Below are 20,850 nucleotides of genomic sequence, written 5' to 3' on the forward strand. Positions count from 1 at the left end.
AAAATTTCTGAAAATTTAACAGTTAACTCTTGCAAGATGATAAGAGCTGGCTATAGCACACTACTGATAATATTCTTCTGGTCTTCATAGTATGATACCTGCTTATGGGCTTTTGCTTCTTTTTTAGATTGTGAACCTATTTAATATGTTTATCACATATGGCGATACATTCCTGCCCACCCCCAGTAGTTATGATGAACTCTACTATGAGATTATCCGCATGCACCAGAGCTTTGACAACCTGTACTCCATGGGTAAGCTGTCTTCTTTTTACTCCTCTCTCCCCATCAGCTGTGATTTTTGGTATATGACAGGAAAAGACTACAATGGATTCTCCTCTAGTTGCTTGGTGCCCTTGCTTGGCACAGAACTGTGTAGTCTCCTTTTCTCAGGCAATGAGAAAGTATATGTGGACTCCTTTGCCTTCAGGAACTCAGAATTCATCTCAGTGGAAAGCTGGTTAACATCCCTGTAGCCCTTTCTTGATGTTTGTGAAAGAGAGAGAATAGGGAGGCTTGTGGATTTAGTGAATACCAGTGAGATCAGAGTGAGAGTGGGTGGGAGTTGACAGCAGCAAACAAAAGAGCTTGGATCCCAAGGGAACATTGTGTGATTTGAGAAGGTACAGGGTTTTAAGGAGTTTTAATGTACCTAGGTATTTTTAGCATAACTCACAAGAGGAAGTGGGCATTAGATAAAAATCTTTCTTGCAAACCTTTTGGTAATTGGCTCACTGAAAATTTACTCTGTAGCTGTAATGAGTATAACTTACTTCTGAAAGAGGTCATGTATCCCTGTAAGTTTGAGTGAAGAGGCTACTCAAACCTACCTAGGTTTGAAAGGTCTTTATAGTGCCCAGAAACAGAAAGCCACTCAATAAAGCTGTCTATTAAAAACCTCCAACTTGGGCCTCCCTGGTGGCGCAGTGGTTGAGAGTCCGCCTGCCGATGCAGGGGATACGGGTTCGTGCCCCGATCTGGGAGGATCCCATATGCCGTGGAGCGGCTGGGCCCGTGAGCCATGGCCGCTGGGCCTGCGCGTCCGGAGCCTGTGCTCCGCAACGGAAGAGGCCACAACAGTGAGAGGCCCGCATACCGCAAAAAGAAAAAAAAAAAAAAAAAAAAAAAAAACCTCCAACTTATTAGCTTTATTGGGATGTAATTGATATATAATAAACTGCACTGTTTTTTAAAAAAAATTTTATTTATTTTTTGGCTGTGCTATGCAGCCTACGGGATCTTAGTTCCCTAACCAGGGATGGAACCCACGCCCCCTGCAGTGGAAGCGCAGAGTCTTAACCACTGGACTGCCAGGGAAGTCCCAAACTGCATTCTTTTAAAGTATACAATTTTTAATGTTTTAGCATATGTATATGTATATGTACATGAAGCTGTCATTACAATCAAGATAATGTACATATCCATCCTCTCCCTAAAATTTCCTTGTGTCCCTTTATGTCCCTTTTACCACCTCTATCCCTCACCCCCCCATCCCTGGACAACCACTGACCTGGCTTCTGTCACTGTTGATTAATTTACTTTATCCCTTTCATTGGGTCTATTCGTGAAAACTTCATATTTTGCTTGGGACTCCTGTATCATGAGAAAGGTAGAGGGGATTTGGAACAAATACCCGGAGAAAGAGTAGAAGCAAACTGTGGAAAAGAAGGATTGCCTAGGAGGTCAGAATTTTTTCTATTTCCCTGCTCTCTTATTCTCAGTGTAATAGCTTTAGCATCAGGTCAGCTCCCCTCAGAATATTAAGTTCCCATTGTCACATCAAGACACACGTCTCTTTTTTTTAGGAGCTAGGAAGTCTTCCATGAGAACCCTGTGGCAAACTTCCCATTGGCAAAAGGTGCTCAGAGTACCCTGGTGTGGTTTGCATGTACCCGGTTTTACCAAAGTCCTTGTTTTCAAGAATGTAGGATTTTCCAAGGGTGAAGAGTTACCCCAGAGGCTTTAGCACCCATTAATAGATGAATAAAGATGTCTTTCAGTGAGGAAAGGAAAGGTAGTTGGAGTGGAGGAGATATTTTATAGACGTCTGACTTACCTGCTCAGCTGTGCCATATACACAAATGAGATAAACACTTGTAGCCACAGCAATAAGATAAGAGAGGACATCTGGGAATGCTCAAATCTGCTAACAGAGTTAAAATGGTAACCAAGAAAGTACAAATAGGAAAGTGAAAATTTCACTAAATGAAACACAACAAATAGGAGGAGGTGGCATGTTTCAGTGCTCTCCATTTTGTATAAAGTGTGAGGAAACTTCTGGTGGAAAAAAACATTTGTTTTAAGTCAAGTTTTTTGAGGTATAATTTACATATATGGTAAAATTCACCCTAAATGTACAATTCTGAGTTTCAACAAATGCATATGGAAGTGTAATTATCACAGAAAATCAAGATATAGAAGGGTTTCACTATCTCAAAACTTCTCTTGTGCTCCTGTGCGGTCAACTCTTCCACCCACCCCAATCCTTAGCAACCACTGATCTGTTCCATGTCCGCATGGTTTTGCCTTTTCTAAAAAAATATATGGAGGAAATCATACAGTCTTTTGAGTCTGGCTTCTTTTTTTTTTTTTTAATTAATTCATTATTTATTTATTTTATTTTTGTTTGCTTTGGGTCTTTGTTGCTGCGCGCGGGCTTTCTCTAGTTGTGGTGAGCAGGGGCTACTCTTTGTACGTGGGCTTCTCATTGCTGTGGCTTCTCTTGTTGTGGAGCACAGGCTCTAGGGTGCGCAGGCTTCAGTAGTTGTGGTGCACTGGCTTCAGTAGTTGTGGTGCACGGGCTTAGTTGCTCCGCGGCATGTGGGATCTTCCCAGACCAGGGCTCGGACCCATGTCCACTGCATTCGCAGGCGGATTCTTAACCACTGCGCCACCAGGGAAGCCCTGGCTTCTTATACATAGTAATTTGTTTGAAGTTATCCGTGTTGATGCATGTATCAGTAGTTCATTCCTTTTTATTATGGAATAATATTCCATTGTGGGAATATGCCCCCTTAGTTTATGCATTTATCAGTGGAAGGACATTTGGGAGGTTTCCAGTTTTTAGCGATTGTAAATAAAGCCCCTGTAAACATTTTTGTACACAGTTTTATGTGAACACAAGTTTGCATTTCACTTGATTACATACCTATGAATGGGATTTTTGGGTATTATGTAAGTATATGGTGAACTTTATAAGAAACCGCCAAACTGTTTTCCAAAGTGTATGTACTATTTTACATTACTTACAACAGTATGCAAGAGTTGTAGTCACTCCATATCCTAGCCGGCATTTTTTTTTTTTTTGGCTTCTTACAGGTGTGTAGCGATATCTCATTATGGTTTTAGTTTGCATTTTCCTGATGAATAATGGTGTTGAGCATCTTTTCCTATTCTTATTTGCCATCCATATATCTTTGGTGAAGGACTTGTTCAGATTTTTTGCCCATTAAAAAAAAATTTGCATACCCATGTTTATAGCAGCACTATTCACAATTGTCAAAAAATGGGAGCAACCCAAATGTCCATCAACAGATGAATGGATAAATAAAATATGATATATACATATAATGGGTTGCTATGCAGCCTTTAAAAAGAAGGAAATCCTGTTACATGCTACAATGTGGATGAATGTTGAGTATACTATGCTAAGTGAAATAAGCCAGTCACAAAAGGTTTCCACCTATATGAAGTATCCAAGGTAGTCAAATTCATGGATACAGAATGGTGGTTACCGGGCGTGGTGGAGAGGGTGCAAAGGGAGTTGTTTAATAGGTACAGAGCTTCAGTTCTATGAGACAAAAAGGTTCTGGAGATCTGTTTCACAACAGTGTACATATACTTTACATCATTGAACTGTACAATTAGAAATAAGTTAAGGTGGTAAATTTGATGTTTGGTGTTTTTTACCACAATAAAAAAATATATACTAAACTCTAGACTTTATTTGGATTCTGCTAATTCCTCTAATGTTCCTTTTGTATTCCAGGATCTCATCCATTGCTACATTTACTCGTGATGTCTCCTTAGTCTCTTTTTATCTGACAGTTTCTTAGTGTTTGCTCATTTTCATGGCCTTGACAGTTTTGAGGAGAACCTTCTTCAATTTGGGTTTGTCTGATGACTTACTCATAGTTGGACTAAGGTTATGCGTTTGGGGGAAGAATGCCATAGTGTCAGAGTGGCCTTTTCATCACATCAAGGGTATATGTTATTAACATGACTTAATCACTGGTGATGTTAATCTTGATCACTTGGTTAAGGAAGTGTTTGCAAAGTTTCTCCTCTGCAGGATTGCTTTTTCCCTCCTGTTCCGTGCTCTGTTCTTTGGAAGCAAGTCACTAAATGCAGCCAACTTTAGAGTTAGTGTTGTACCACTTCAGTAAAATATACAAGCTTTGCTACTATATAGGGTTCTCTAATCACCAGCCCCCCACACTTACTTTGATATTATAGTTGTCATATGTATTACATCTACATTGAAAACCCCACCAGACAATGCTATAATTTTCACTTGTGACAATCATCCAAATCCTAAAGAACTTCAGAGGGAAAAATATATTTTTTATATTTGCCTATATGTTTTCCATTTCTTTTGCTCTTTTTATTCCTGAAGATCCAAATTCCTTTCTGATATCATTTCTCAACAGTCTTTAAGAATTTTCTGTAGCATTTTTTTGGGCTTCTGGTGACAAGATTTTTTGTTGTTGTTTGTTTTCTTTCATTCCGGAAGAGTATTTTTGCTGGATATAGGATATTGAGTTATAGTTCTTACCTTTAAGTACTTTGAAGATGTTATTCCCCTTTTTTTGGCCCGTATGGTTTCTGATAATAAATCTGTGTTCATTTGAATCATGTTCCCTTGTTTGTAATATGTTGTTTTTCTCCCGCTTCTTTTAAATTACTTTTCCTTATCTTTGGCTTTCAGAAGTTTGATTATGATATGTTTTGGCCTGGTTTTTCTTTGTGTTTATCCTGTTTGGGGTTTGCTGAGGATCTTGAATCTCACCAAATTTGGGAGTTTTCAGCCATTCTTTTTAAAAATTATTTATTTATTTATTTTTGGCTGCATTGGGTCTTTGTTGCTGTGTGCAGGCTTTCTCTAGTTGCAGCAAGTGGGGGCTACTCTTCGTTGCAGTGCACGGGCTTCTCATGGTGGTGGCTTCTCTTGTTGCAGAGCATGGGCTCTAGGCACGCAGGCTTCAGTAGTTGTGGCACGCGGGTTCAGTAGTTATGGCTCACTGGCTCTAGAGCGCAGGTTCAGTAGTTGCGGCGCGTGGGCTTAGTTGCTCTGCATGTGGGATCTTCCCGGACCAGGGCCTGAACTCGTGTCCCCTGCATTGGCAGGCGGATTCTTAACCACTATGCCACCAGGGAAGCCCCAGCCATTCTCTTTTGCAAATTGTTTTCTGCCCTTAATTTCTGTCTCCCTTTCTTCTTGGACTACAGTAACACAAATGTGAGACTTTATGATACTGTTACACAGGTCTCTGAGGCCCTGTTTTTCCCCCTATTTTTTCCTGTTCTTCATGTTTAATAATTTCTTATTGTTCCGTCTTTAGGTTTACTGATTTCTGTGTCAATCCATTCTGCTATTAAGTCCATCTAGAGAATTTTTTATTTTACATAATATATGTTTTACTTCTAAATGTTTTAATTGGTTCCTTTTTATAGTTTCAGTTTCTCTCCTGAGCAGTTCTACCTTACCATTCATTCAGGAATGTTTGCCTTTTTCTAATGGAGCATATTTGTAATAGTTGCTCTAAAACTCTTTGATAATTTTAACATCTGTGTCACATCAGGCATCTGTTTGTCTTTTCTCTTGAGAATTTGTTACATTTTCTTGTTTTATTGTATATCCTGGTTCTTTGTATGTCCTGGTTCCTTATAAGTTGAGTAATTTTGGATTACATCCTGGACATTTTTCTTACGTTGTGTAGACTCAGGGTTCAGTTATAATCTGGAGGGTTTTTGGGGTTTTTTGGGTATTAGTAGGCAATCAATCCAGTTAGACCACAGGTTCTTTCTCACTTTCTGTAGGTAGTGGTTCCAATATCAGTTCAGTTTTCAAAGCCCTTTCTATGCTACTTTGGATCTGGTCCACATACTCACCACTCAGGAGACTGGACTGTAGTTCAAATAGCAGTTTAGTTTTTAAAGGGTTTGCTTTGCTACTTTGTATTTGTTCCATGCTTGGTCAGCTCCCCTGAGCCTAACTTTCATATGCGGACTTAGAGGAACACTTTCTCCTGGTCTGTCCAGGATTCCCTCTATGTTCTCTGGGTAGCAGAAGCCCCTTTTCCTGGTTTCTGTCTACAGAAAGATGAGGTTTCTATTGAAGTTTTAGCCATCCACCCAACTCCTCTATCATGCATCTCTGTGACTGTCTGAATCTTGAGGCAAACCTGCAAGAGAAAAATAGGAAAAAAGAAACCCTGAAAACCCACTTTTGTGGGTGTTTCTCCAAGTTTTGACTCCCCTCTATAATCTGTCTGCTTTTGTTTAATTTTCAGAGCCCTCGGGTAATACTTTTTATATTTTATACAGGATTTTTAACTGTAATCAGCAGGAGAGAGAGGCTGAAGTAGGCTTACTCTGCCACACTGGAAGTGTAGTCTCACTTTCAGTTTTTAAAGACATTTTTGCTGAATATAGAATTTTTCTTTCAATACTTAAAAAAATGTCATTTTGTTGTTTTCTGGCTTGCATAACTCCTGATGAGAAGTCTACTGTCATTCTTAGCTTCATTTCTCTGTATATATATTTTTTCTCTGCATGCTTTTAACATTTTCTCTTTATTGCTGATTTTCAGTAGTTTATCATGTGCCTTAACCTGGTTTTCTTTATTTTTCCTGGAGTCTCGTGAGCTTCTTGGATCTGTGGATTTCTAGTTTTCATCAAATGTGGAAAAGTTTTGGCTGTTAATTTCTTCAAATATTTTTCTGTCCCCTCTCCTCTTTTCTTGTTTTGGAACTTTAATTATATATATGTTAGACCTCTTGACAGTGTCCCATAAGTCACTAAAGCTCTGTGGGTATTTTTTCCTTTCTTTCCATTTTTTTTTTTTGGTCTTTTCTCTCTCTTTCATTTTATTTTATTTATTTATACTATTTATTTTTGGCTGCACTGGGTCTTTGTTGGGTCTTCGCACGGGCTTTCTCTAGTTGCAGTGAGCGGGGGCTAGTCTTTGTTGTGGTGCGCGGGCTTCTCATTGCAGTGTCTTCTCTTGTTGCAGAATACGGGCTCTAGGTGCATGGGCTTCAGTAGTTGTGGCACACGGGCTCAGTAGTTGTGGCTCGCAGGCTTAGTTGCTCTGCAGCATGTGGGATCTTCCTGGACCAGGGCTTGAACCTGTGTCCTCTCACTGTTGTGGCCTCTCCTGTTGTGGAGCACGGGCTCCGGACGTGCAGGCTCCGGACGCGCAGGCCCAGCGGCCATGGCTCACGGGCCCAGCCGCTCCGCGGCATGTGGGATCTTCCCAGACCGGGACACGAACCCGTATCCCCTGCATCGGCAGTCGGACTGTCAACCACTGCGCCACCAGGGAAGCCCAGCAGGTGTATTCTTAACCACTGTGCCACCAGGGAAGTCCCTGTCTTTCATTTTAGATAGTTTCTATTCCTCAGTCTTCAAATTCACTGATCTTTTCTTCTGTATTTTTTCTAATGTGCTGTTAATCTCATTAATCTCAATTCATTTCATCCTAGTGTATTTTTTGTTTCATAAAACATTTTCTTCCCTAGAAGTTCTACTTAGACTTCTTTCTTTAATATGTTCATTTCTTTCCTCATCATGTTTATATTTTCCTCAATCTTCCTGAGCATATGGGAGCATATTTACAATAGCTGTTTTAATGTCCTTTTCTGCTAACTCCATCATCTCTCTTCATGTCTAGATCTGTTTCTATTGACTGATTTTCCTCCTGCTTATGGGTCATATTTTTTTCTGCTTCTCTGAATGCTGGTAATTTTTTTTTTTTTTTTTTTTTGCTGTATGCGGGCCTCTCACTGCCGTGGCCTCCCCCGTTGCGGAGCACAGGCTCCGGACGCACAGGCTCCGGACGCGCAGGCTCAGCGGCCATGGCTCACGGGCCCAGCCGCTCCGCGGCATATGGGATCCTCCCAGACCGGGGCACGAACCCGTATCCCCTGCATCGGCAGGCGGACTCTCAACCACTTGCGCCACCAGGGAGGCCCTGAATGCTGGTAATTTTTAAATTGGATTTATAACATTGTAATATTAATGTTGTAAGTGCTTGATTTTCTTATGTTTTTTTATATAATGTTGGACTTTGTTCTGGAATGCAGTTACATTGTGTGGAATCAGTTTCGTCCTTTTAGGGTTTACTTTTAAGGGTTGTTAGGGCAGGTTGAGAGCAACTTTTATTATGGGCTAATTTGGCCCCATTACTAATGCAGTACCCATCTGCAGATTCTACCTGATAACCCATGTATTAGTAGGTTTTTCCACTCCTGCTGGTAGAAACGCAAATTATTTTATTTGTGGAGCCTTCCATGAGCGCCACAATTTCTTCTTTTTTCCAGTGGTTCTTCACCGCCAGCTTTGAGTAGTTTCCTTTTTCCCTGTGTGAAGATTGGTGCTCAGCAAAAGATGTAAGAGGACCCTTCTACAAACTTCCATAGTTCCCTGTCAAAATCCCTCCTCTACAGTACTCTACCCAACAAGTTCTAGGTGCTTTGGCCTGTCCAGTTGCCCATCTCTATGTCTTTGGCTTGGCAGACTTCTGGATTCTGTTCAAGTTCCTCCTCCCTGCCGTGTAGGCTAGAAACTTTGTCACATAGTAAGCTGGGGTAATCATAGGGTTCACCTTGTTTGTTTTCCTTCTTCAGGGATCACAGTTCTATATACCTGTTGTCCAGTGACTGAAAACTCTTGTTTCATATATTTTGTTCAGTTATCTATTGTTTGAGGTAGGAAGGTTAATTATATCTTGATACTCCATCATGGCTAGAAGAGGAAGGCTCACTGAGACTTTTTTGATAAAGGCACACATTTAATATTCCTATGGCGTTAATTTATTGCAGTGATATCCACTGAATAGGAGGGACCTCAACACAAGCTGCCCTGAACCATAAATGATACCATATTTTGAGCTGTTTTTTTCATTAAAAAAAAAAAAAGATAATTAGAAAAGAAAAAGCAAGGTAAAAAAAATTTTTACAATCTCTCCTTTCTAGTATGACCACTGTTTTCATAGTTGTATATTAGTCTACTTGTATGCATAGTTTTACATAGTTGTAATTATGTTTTCCTATTTCGTGTTTTTTTAAACCGTCAGAACATTTTCCTATTTTTTTTGTAGTTTTCTTAGGTCTCTTTCTCTCTCTCTTTTTTTTGCATATTATGGATGTAGTTTATTTAACCATTCCTTCTTTTCATGGAAATTATGGTTTCCAGTTTTTGCTATTACTTAACTCTCTTTCTTTAATGGCCACATAGTATGCTATTTTTGTGTACCATAATTTACTACATAAATGATAACCTTAGCTTGAGGCATTTAAGGCATTTTGAGATAATTTTGTGTTTAAATTTGGTAACTTAGAAAAGAATGTAAAAGCCTATGGCATTTCCAAGGGAAATGCAGTGATGAGGTTATCTGGGTGCTTGTTCACTAAGAACAGAAGTGACAGGATATTAACAGAAATAATACATGGACAGAGTTAAATACCTCTCTGAGGTAAGGAGAGTAAAATTCAGCTCAATGCCATAAGTGTTAGGTCCTCACCATCAGAGAATTTATGATTTAGTGGAGAGTCTAGTGAAAAACAGATGTATCTAAACAGTTTTTGCAATTGAGTTGAAAAAAATACATCTGACCTGCTTGAAACAATTTTGTTCATTACGTGAATAAATTTGCACAAACACTAGGTGAAACCTGAGTTCAGACTGTGGAGTTCTAACTTGAAACTATACCAAGTTCCCCTTCACTAAATCTTGTAAATTAGAAAAGCAGCTCTCTGATAATGTTTTATTAAGGCTTCCATCTTCTCTTTCATAAAATTGCATGAATTTATAAAAATGAAGTATTGCTAGAATAGATGCAGAGCAGCCAGATGAACTTTCTTTCCCTATTACAGTTATAGGCCCTCCCTCTAGTAGAGCTGCTGCTACTACTCCTCTTGCTAGAGGAATACTGGTCAGGAGTAGGTAGTGATGGTACTCAGGTGTAAAGTTCCTATGCAGATTGATTACACATTGCTTAACGTTACTTAGGCTGTGACTTCCAACCTTTGAGAAAGTCTCAGGTACATTCTTTTATTTGTTTGGGAGACCAGTCTATTTAAATTCATAATAGCTAATACTTATATAACATTTACTATGTGCCATGCACTGATCTAAGGCTTTATATGTAACTTATTTGATTTTCATGATTATCCTTTCATGTAAGTATTGGTATTATTCTCTAGTAAGTGGCAGGGGCTGGACTGGGACTCCGACAGTTGGCTTCAGAGTCCACACTCTTAACCATTCACTATGTAAGTACAGGCTGTAGAACCATTCTCTCTAGGTTTAAATTCTAGCTCCATTACCTACAACTCTGTGAATGAACTTGATCAATTAATTATTTGTCTCCTCTGAGTCTCATATGTATGCTGTATTGCATATAACCTTTGTCCAATTTCTGGCACATAGTAAACTCGCTACATGTTTAGCTCATATTAGTTATTCACTCGTTAAAAACATATGCTTGGAGTGCCCACCATATGCTTGCTCTTTCAAGGAGCACTTGTGCTGGTTTGTATCTTTTCTAAAATAGTGTAGGTACTGTAATGTGTGACCATGAAGCTCATAGCTGATAGAGGATATGATGATCTGTATTTCCATCATTCCTTCTCCTGTGAGTAAGGGTGGAAAAGAGACTTTGGTCAGAGAAGGGAAGAATATTCCTGTTGATTCATGTTGCAGGTCACGCAGTTAAGTCAGAGGAGCTAAAACAGGTTACTCCTTGATTGAAACATGACCATCTTCTGTCTTGCAAGGTTATTTGTCCTGTTTGACCCAGTTTAGACCTTCAGGAGAAAGACATACTGTATGTGGAGCAGGAGGGGGCACTTACTCAGCTGGCCAGTTCCACTAAATCAGCCCCAGCCATTAGGGAAATGATAAATGTGGCAATCAGGTGACCCATCACCACCCCAGTGTAGATTTTAAATGAATGCAAAAACTAGCAGGGAGTTGAGAGAGGGGAACCCAGGGCAGAGGAGGAGTAGAATATTTTGATAGAAAGTGAGAAAAAGAGGAAAAAGTTTGCGGTAAAGATAGTTGAGAATAAGCCCTTAACGTTTTTTCCCTAGATGAAGATGTCTTAAATAGAAGATTGGCCCAGGCTCCGTTTGGTTATTCTAATAGTGATATTCTGCGATGTGTCTTCATTCCTCATATTTGTGTTTTATACCAGGGGTCTGACACATCTTTGTTCTTTCCTTTTTTACAGTCCTGAGGCTTTCTACCAATGCAGGCCAGTGGAAAGAAGCAGCTAGCAAGGTGACCCACGCGTTGGTTAATATCAGGTGAGGAATGAGGATTTATCTCTTTCAGAGTTCCTTGTCTCATCCTGAGGTTTATTGTACCTTTCTAAGTGGAGTGTGTTGAACAGCACCACTATTTTAAGCCCTGATGTCTGTAGGAGTGCAAGAAATTGTCATATTTGATCAAGAAAAGCAGGAATGCATGTGACTTTCATTTTGTCATATTGAAATAACTCACAGTGTTTGCTCTTCTCTGAATTTTCTTACCAAGATATGGTTGCAAGCCCTTTTCAGCATCTTTGTTGCCAAAGTGTTTTCTGTGTATAGGTCATCTGAAAGCTGTTCTGTGGCAATTTTTTCTGTCGTTCTCCAAGAGTTGAATGAATGACTCATGGGTATCTGGAACTTTGACGTTTTGCTTTACATGGCTATTTCTATTTGTGGTAAACAGAGCCAAATGGAGCTCATGGGGCTAAGTCATTTTAGGTTTCTTATGAAACAGCAAGGCAATTATAGAGTGCTGTATGTATTGGATAAAATTGAGTCAGACATGGAGTTGGTTTAGGGTTTTGAGGAAGTAGCACACACTCACAGGAGTGAGCTGTTTGTAAATGGAGAGAATGTGCCTTCAGTATTATGAAACCTAAGGCTGACTTTTCTTACATGCCTTGCTCCCTTTGTGCCTATCATTTTTCATTTTCTCAACAGTTATTATATTGCTCTTGCAAACAATTGAAAAATTAACATTGAGTAGAAGAGGCAAACCCAACAGATGGGGAAACTTGATTTAGCTCCAGATGTAAGCCTTGCCAGACATTTCCAGTAATAGTAATGCACATTTACAACTTGGTATAGATTCTAACTTGTGACAGAGCTGGGATTGTGTTTGTTTCTATATCTTTCTTTTCTTGCCCTTTTTTTTTTTTTTAAGGTAAAATGTCCTGTCCCTGCAGTGATGTACTAGTGTTTGGCAAATCTGGGAACAAAAGAAAAAGTGTGAAATGTGTGTGTTGGGAGGGCTGGGATGAGGGAGCATGGGGGTGAGATGTGCTAACAAGATTGTATTGAAGGTATTGAAGGTTGATTTGCCTTACCTGACCCGAGACATTTTGTAGTAAACACGGTTTTATAAATCTCACAACTAAATACATAAATGCATCGAGCAAATAAGCCAGATACTGTAGTAAGGCCTTATGATAAATGTGATTTTCTGTAGGATTCAGGAATTACAAACTGCTTTCTCCCAAATATCCCTTTGTGACCCAAGGGCAGTATGACAAATGTGAGTGTTTGAAAGAAACACCAGATTCTGGGCTACAGTATGAAGTGCATATGGGTATAATTTATGTTGTGTTTATTTATTCATGTACTTATTTAGGCTTTCCAGGCAGTTCCTTTTCATCTGGGGCCTGTTTCCTTGATCACAATCCTGTATGCTTGCTCTCTCTCCTACTTTGTTGCTTTTCGTTTCAGTGGCTTCTGGCTTGGCTGCTGTCATTCTTCCCAAGGGCCATCAAACAGCTGATTTAAGCTATTGGCCTGTCCTTTTTCTGAATAGCCCAGAAACGACTGGCCTGAGCTTTGAGCAGATAACCATGACCTCTTCCTTCTCTTTGTAGGTCTCTATCAGGCCTACCTATACCTCCATTTTCATTCCTCAAACTTCTTTGATGAACTTGCTGCAGAGAGTAATTATATCATCCTCACTGTTGCTAATGAATTAGACTTGGAGTATATGTAAAAAGTATCAAAGATCCAGTCAGTTTTTTCAAGATATTACTGGAAAGATGTGTTAGAATATCACTTATCACCCTAAAGGCAGATCAGGGGGAAATACTGGTGATGCTGAGCCTGCAAAAGTTTACTTTTTTCCCTTTTAACATTTATTTTCACTTAATAAGTGCTAAACTTGTTGCTGCTCTTTCTTAAACCGCTGTCTTCTTCAGTCGTCAAACTCTATAGCATGCATTATAAACTTTAAAAAAATATACTTTTTACCAATGAGGAAACTGAGTCTTAAGGATATTTGAATTGCAGAAATCCCACAATTGTTGTGTGGCAAAGCTGAGAATTAATCATAGGTCTTCTAATTCACAAGTCCAGGGCTCTTTCTTTTATATAGTAACACCTCCTTCTATAGTGTTACATCAAAGGTTACTATGGAGGTAAACAGAAAACTCAGTATGATGTATTGAATGGGGCATGGGCATGGAAATTTGAGTTAGAGAAACTGGGTTTTTAATTTTTGTCTCTACCACTTAATACGTGATCTCGAGCAAGTTATTCAGCATCTCTGGACCTCTTTCCACTATCTATAAAATGGAGGTCATGATGATATCAATTGTTTTACAGGGAAGTGGTTGTGAGAATTACATATAATGTAACGTATGTTAAAGTATTTAGTAAACTATAAAATACTGGTCATTTCATTTAGCGTAATGTCTGTACGGTTCATCCCTGTTGTAGCATGTGTCAGAATTTCCTTCCTTTTTAGGCTGAGTAATATTCCTGTTTATTTATTTATTCATTCATTCATTCATTCATTTATGGCTTCATTGGGTCTTTGTTGCTGTGCATGGGCTTTCTCTAGTTGCGGCGAGCGGGGGCTACTCTGTTGCAGTGCACGGGCTTCTCACTGTGGTGGCTTCTCTTGTTGCGGAGCACAGGCTCTATGCATGCTGGCTTCAGTAGTTGTGGCACACGGGCTCAATAGTTGTGGCTTGTGGGCTCTAGAGTGCAGGCTCAGTAGTTGTGGCTCACGAGCTTATTTGCTCCGCGGCATGTGGGATCTTCCCGGGCCAGGGCTCGAACCTGTGTCTCCTGCATTGGCAGGCGGATTCTTAACCACTGCACCACCAGGGTAGCCCTGATATTCCATTTTGTGTATATGCCACATTTTGTTTATCCATTCATCACTGATGAAACCCCAAGTGGATTGCTTCCACCTTTTGGTTGTTGTGGTTTTGGTTATTTGTACATGGGTGTACAAATATCTGTTCAGTTCCTGCTTTCACTTCTTCTGCGAATATATGCAGAAGTGGAATGGATAGATTGTATGGTAATCTTATGTTTAATATTTTGAGGAATTGCCATACCATTTTTCTGGTTTAGCATTCTGAGCCTTCCTTAGAATGTTTCCTAAGTATGTCTTCATTTATCCCTCTGTAAATGTTAAGATGTTACCTGTAAAAGATGTTTTGCTTTTCTTTGTAGGTAGGCTGTGTTGCTTTGAATAAGGGTGCTCCAAGGAGTATTCTTTTCTCCGAGTTAGTATTCTCTTAGCTGAGGGCAAATAAGTGGTATGACTAAGAAGTCAGCATTCCACTGAGCCAATGGTAATGAGTGCTGCCTTATGCTCCTTAGCTTTGCTTCTTAAGAGCCTTGTGTTGTACATCCATGACACTGTTAACTTTGGGTGGTTTAGAAAACAAGAGACTGTCAGAAAATTGGACCTGTGGGTCTCCCAGGGATACTATGGGATATTTAACTTCTGAAAATTGGACCTGTGGGTCTCCCAGGGATACTATGGGATATTTAACTTCTGGCCACCAAATTGATTATCAACGACAGAGTGTATAAAGGCTTAGTAGTAAAGTGGGGATGGTATGCAACATTTACTTATGTTGTTTGTAAAGGTTGTATTGATCCCACACCTGGAAAGGATTTCTTTCTTTCTTTTGTTGATCCTACACCTGGAAAGGATTTTCTTTTCTTTTCTTTCTTTTTCTTCCTTCCTTCCTTCCTTCCTTCCTTCCTTTCTTCTTTCTTTCTCTCTCTCTCTTTCTCCCTTCCTTCCTAACTCCCTCCCTCCCTCCCATCCTTCCTTCCTTCCTTTTAAATTTGCCTGCACTTCACGGCATGCGGAACTTCCCCAACCAGGGATCAAACCCCTTCAGTGGAAGTGCAGAATCTTAACCACTGGACCACCAGGGAAACCCCCTGGAAAGGATTTCTAAGGCAGAGTGAACAAACTCTTAGCCACCTCTCCTGTAGTATGTATGTTCTTTGATAATCACGGCAAGGGATTGGGTTGCATGTGAAATTTTCAGATACCTAACAGCTGGGAGGGCCTCCGAGACTGGTTTGCCAGTTGATGAGAGCTACAAGTTATGTCTTTGGGATCTTCTGGAACGCAGTGCATGCAATGGCAACCCTAACAGTATCTCACCAACAGTGAAAAGCAGCAGAAAGCCTGCAGATCTTTCTTTTTTTTGGAGTTTAGATTGTGACAGTGAAAATTAAAAGTACTTCTACTTGCTTGGAGGCCTAAATTTGCTCAAGTGTCAGTCTGTTTGCTTTTTACTTGTCTTTCATGGCTTAGTCATGCTAGTTCTTTAACTGTCAAAGTTATTTGTGTTTAAACAATTTGTCTCTCTCTTCCTGTTTGATCCTTCAGAGATTCTTAAAATGCAGCTGCTTAGAAACTGCTATTTTTATTGGAACACCTGATGTCATTAACATACAGGGCGCTATGTTTGTTCCTCCCCATCAGAGCGTTGTTCCATTGCTTTGCCACAAGAAAAATAAAATAGTATTGCTCCCCCTTTAAAATTCCACTTGGTTTAATTGTTACTTCAGCTGCCTTCACATATCTACTGATCCCCAAAGGAAAAATACCCTGAGGGGCTATGTGCAGGGCTGGAAGGAAAACATTTAGAAGTTTTGCTTGGAGACTTCTATGCTAAATATTTCCTGTCACCACTTAGCAGGCTACCCTAGTGAGGTCCTGTACTTTAGGGAAGATGTCTGCTGACTATTAACCTAATTAGTCAAAAGAGAAAAAGAAAAATGTTAGACTAAAATCTGACCTTCATCTAACCAAAGAACTTTCAAGGTAAGTAATTTGAAGCCCTTAATGAATCTCTTCACGTTAGCATCTTATTGCTTTTCACTTAATGAGCATTTTACTAGCACCAAGATCACAATCCTGTTCTCTTGTTGCTCACAGAAACAGTGGCTGAATGACTGCAAATAGGTTTTTCTCCTGATCTGTAATTTTCTTAAGGTGGATAAAGTTTGATCTATGATATTACTCTATGGTTAATATATTAATTTTTCCTTTTATTTGGAATGCATTAAGCTAAAGTTTAGTTTGTCTTTGAGAATGACTTTTTAGATACTGCTGGGGTTAGTGACAAGCCTGGGGTTTGGAATGAGAATTTAGTGCATTTCTTTGTAAGTCTCTTAATTGTTCCCTAGTGAGATTGCCTCTTGTCCCCCTGTTTGCTCCACTGGTCTTTTTGTTCCGATGCTGAGGTGTGCTCCTCCCTCCTGCTTAAGTGCTTATGTAGCTATTTTCCTTCATCCTAAAAAATACTCCCTCAAAAAAAAAAAAAAAAAAAAAAGGAATGCTTCAAATGTACACTCTGCTGGGGACTCTAAGGACAAGAAAATCTCTCAGCACCCTCTGGATACGGGGGTTCATTGAGAATAACACCCTTTGGAGTGGGCTGTGTATAGAATTCTGACTGTCATGGGGTGGGGGGTACAGAACACTCTCAGGCGGTATTCAAGGCCACTGTTGATGGCCACAGAGTTAGAGTTGGGAAGGGAATAGAAGGTCTCAGCCAGGCAAAATCTCCCCAAATCCCTTTGCCCATGCACCTGTTTGGGCTACAAAATTTGCCTCTTAGTCACAGCTCTCTTATCAGAATGGATACTGACGAGTTGAGAGGGGGAGCAGTTTGATGCCAAGCATTTCAGCTGAAAGATGCAACTTAGTCTAGTGGAAAGTAAATATGGACTAAAGTGACTAATGATAGAAGCAGAGGCATTGGGCAGATGGCTCTTGAGTAGCAAGGAGTACACGAACATAATCTTCTAGTTCAGTTTTCTGCTCTAAAGTGGCAGGCAGGCTCAGATTATCCCCGGGGTCAGAGTTTATCAGTAATGACCTTTCTTCTGTTAATCAGACCCTGCAGATCTCCCATTACAGAGAATGAAAAGCATTATGCAGATTAAAACAAAGCACCAAAATGAGGCTGCTATAATATCATTTCCCCAATGCCTGGGAACATTACATATTATTCTAATAGTTGCTGTTCCCTAATCTCTTAAGACTACAGCTAGAAATGAAAAATCAAACACTGAATCCCATGTGGTTAATCATCTCTTTCACCCTAACTTGGTTTATGCTGCAAAGGGAGGTTTTGCATTAGGTTGTATCTAAGCTTGGTGAACTGCAGTGCAGTAAAGAAGTCTTGGTTTAGGAGATTCAGATATTTATAATGAAATATTAAGATTTTTTTTGTTGGGGCTGCTGTGACTTTAGCATATAAAACCCCTCCTTACCTCAACCTGAAATTCCCTTGGGGTCTTTCTCCATTTTGCTTTTTAAAAAAAAATTGTGGGAAAATATATGTAACATAAAATTTACCATTTTAACCATTTTAAAATTCTACAGTTCTGTGGCATTAAGTACATTCACATTGTTGTGCAACCACCATCATCACCACCAGCCATCTCCAGAACTTCTTTATCTTCCCCAACTGAAACTCTGTACTCATTAAACAATAATTCCTCATTCCCTTCTCTTCCCAACCCCTGGAAATCACCATTCTGCTTTCTCTGTCTACTCTAGGAACTTCATGTGAGAGGAATTATACACTATTTGTCCTTTTGTGACTGGCTTTTTTACTTGGCCTAACATCCGCAAGGTTCTTCCATGTCATGGCATCTATCAGAATTTCCTTCCTTTTTTTAAAGACCAAATTCAGTCTTCCGTCGTATATATGTACTACATTTTCTTTATCCATTTATCCATTGATGGACACTTGCATCCTCCACCTTTTGACTACTATGAATAATGCTGCTGTGAACATGGGTGTAGAAATATTTGAGAACCTGCTTTCACTTCTTTAGGGTATATACTCAGAAGTAGGGTTGCTGGATCATATAGTAATTCTATTTTTCGTATTTTGAGGAATCATTATACCTTTTTCCACAGCAGCCACACCATTTTACATTCCCATCAGTGATACACAAAGGTTCGAATTTCTCCATAGCCTCGCCAGCATTTGTTATTTTCTATTTCTTCTCAATCATAACCGTCCCTGTGGGTGTGAAGTATATCTCATTGTGATTTTTGATTTTCATTCCCCTGATAACAAGTGGTTTTGAATATCTTTTCATGTGCTTATTGGCCATTTGGTATCTTCCTTGGAGAAGTGTCTATTCAAGTCCTTTGAGGATTTTTAAATTGGGTTGTGTTGTTGTTGAGTTTTAGAAATTCTTTATGTATTCTGGATATCAATCTCTTATCAGATATATGGTTTGCAAATATTTTCTCCCTTTCCATGGGTTGCCTTTTCATTCTATTGAGAGTGTCCTGTGATGCACAAAAGTTTTTAATTTTGATGAAGTCCAGCTTACCTATTTTTTTCTTTTGCTGTCTGTGCTTTTGTTGTCATATCCAAGAACTCATTGCCAATGCAAGTCATGAAGCTTTTCCCCTATGTTTCTTGAAGAGTTTTATAGTTTTAGCTTTTACATAGGTCTTTGATCCATTTTGAGTGAAGTTTTTTACATGGTGTATGTTAAGAGTCCAACTTCATTTTTTTTGCATATGGATGTCCAGTTTTCCCAGCACCCACTTTGTTCTTTTTGAGATAACCACGACTCTGATTTCTTAATTTGAATCAGGCTGAATTTGGAACTTAACTGATAAGGTATAGAAATGGTGACTCCACGTTTTTTTCTGCATGTCTTCATTCCTTTTGGTATTTAGGTTTGCTTATTCTTCTGCTTGTTTAAGAGCAGGGATTCTAGAGTTAGGTTGTCTGAGTTTAAGTCTGAGCTCTACTGCTTACTTTGAATAAATTATTTAACTACTTTTTGCTTGAGTTTCCTCATCTGTAAAGTGAGGATAATAATGGAACCTGTGTCATTGTTGAGATGATTAAGTGACAATATATGAAAAGCACTTAGAATAGTGCCTGGCACATAGTCAGTGCTATGTAAATGTTCATTATTATTATCTTTTTAAAAAAATTGCCATCCCGAATGTGCATAGCTGGGGGTCTTATCAGCCTTGGTTCTGATGATCTGCACAGGACCTCATTCTAGACAAGCGAGTACCTAACATATTCAACTTTGCTCAGTTCCCTTGGCCCCACCTCATGTGGACTTAAAAGGGACCAGAGATCAAAATGATATGATTACAGGCTGACATTAGGGGAACACTGAAAGTTAGGCTGTTAGTCTGCGTCTTGGCATCATTGATGGGAAAATAGTTTGAATGGAGAGTTTATGTTTTCCATCACTTCTAGCCCTTTGAGATGTTTGATCATGAAACTTTGGCTTTATTATTTTCAGGTGAGCAGTCTGCCATCTTGTTATCACTGTAATAAAAGAGAATGTCCTCAAAATGAATATGAGGGGATTTCCCTGGTGGTCCATTGGTTAAGACTCTGAGCTTCCACTGCAGGGGGCACCAGTTCAATCCCTGGTCGGGGAACTAAGATCCCAAAAGCCATGAAAATGGAAAAAAAAAAAAAGAGAGAGAATATGAAAGGAAACTAACCAATGTGTTGTTATCTCTGGTTAGAGAGATTATAGGTGTTTTAAATTTTTCTTTCTAATACTTTATTAAAAACAGTTAGCTGTGGTTTGTTTTTTTGGTAGATGCTCTTTATTAGGCTAAGGAAGTTCCCTTCTATTTCTGGTTTCTTGCTTTTTTCTTTTTTAACATTAAAGGGTGTTGGGTTTTGTCAACTACTTTTTCTGCATCTATTGAGACAATCATGTGGTTTTCGCTTATTCTGTTGATATGGTTATATTACATTAATTGATTTTCAGGTGTTAAACCAACCAATCTTGCATTCCTAGGATAAATCTCACTTAGTTATGGTTTATAATTCTTTTTATATGTTGCTAGATTCAGATTGCTAATATTTTGCTGAAGAATTTTTGTGTTCATATTCATAAGAGATATTTCTCTGTAGTTATCTTGTGATGTCTTTGGGGTTTTTTTGGGGGGGCGGGGGAAGGAAACTTCATTCATCCATGCACAAAGGTTGTGATATTAACCGAAGATGATGGTGAAAATTTCTCAGCATGTTCGCTCTGGCTGAGGCCAGCCTGCGGTGAACCTTGGAACCTTGGAAGCTAATTCCGGTGTCCTGAACCGTCCCCACGTGGGCCAGGAGGTGCACTGGGGAGGGAGGAATCTGTCCCCTCCCCAGCAGTCTTATCTCATCCAGGGATGTTCAGAAAAAAGTGTTGCTGGGTCCCTGGTCCGTGATCCGTGGTCTGTGGCCCGGAGTGGAGAAATGCACACCAGGAGGATCAGGTCTGGCAACGAGTCCCCGCCGCCCAGCGATCCCTATGCACCCACTCACTCAACTGCCAGTTATCGGGTGATG

The 20,850-nt window shown here is 39.6% G+C and overlaps 1 protein-coding gene across 5 annotated transcripts in view; it reads left to right on the forward strand.

The window, feature by feature from the left end:
- The window catches only part of ARMH3 (armadillo like helical domain containing 3), a 188,008-nt gene that overhangs the window by 87,285 nt on the left and 79,873 nt on the right, over nt 1-20,850 (forward strand). For all 5 annotated transcript variants that reach the window (XM_060100473.1, XM_060100467.1, XM_060100463.1 and 2 more), the window contains exons 22-23: nt 128-254; nt 11,455-11,530. In XM_060100473.1, the coding sequence (XP_059956456.1) occupies nt 128-254; nt 11,455-11,530 (203 nt within the window). The remainder of the gene's footprint in view (nt 1-127; nt 255-11,454; nt 11,531-20,850) is intronic.

The sequence above is a fragment of the Mesoplodon densirostris genome, chromosome 1 (assembly GCF_025265405.1).
Source record: "Mesoplodon densirostris isolate mMesDen1 chromosome 1, mMesDen1 primary haplotype, whole genome shotgun sequence".
Taxonomy (NCBI): Eukaryota; Metazoa; Chordata; class Mammalia; order Artiodactyla; family Ziphiidae; genus Mesoplodon; species Mesoplodon densirostris.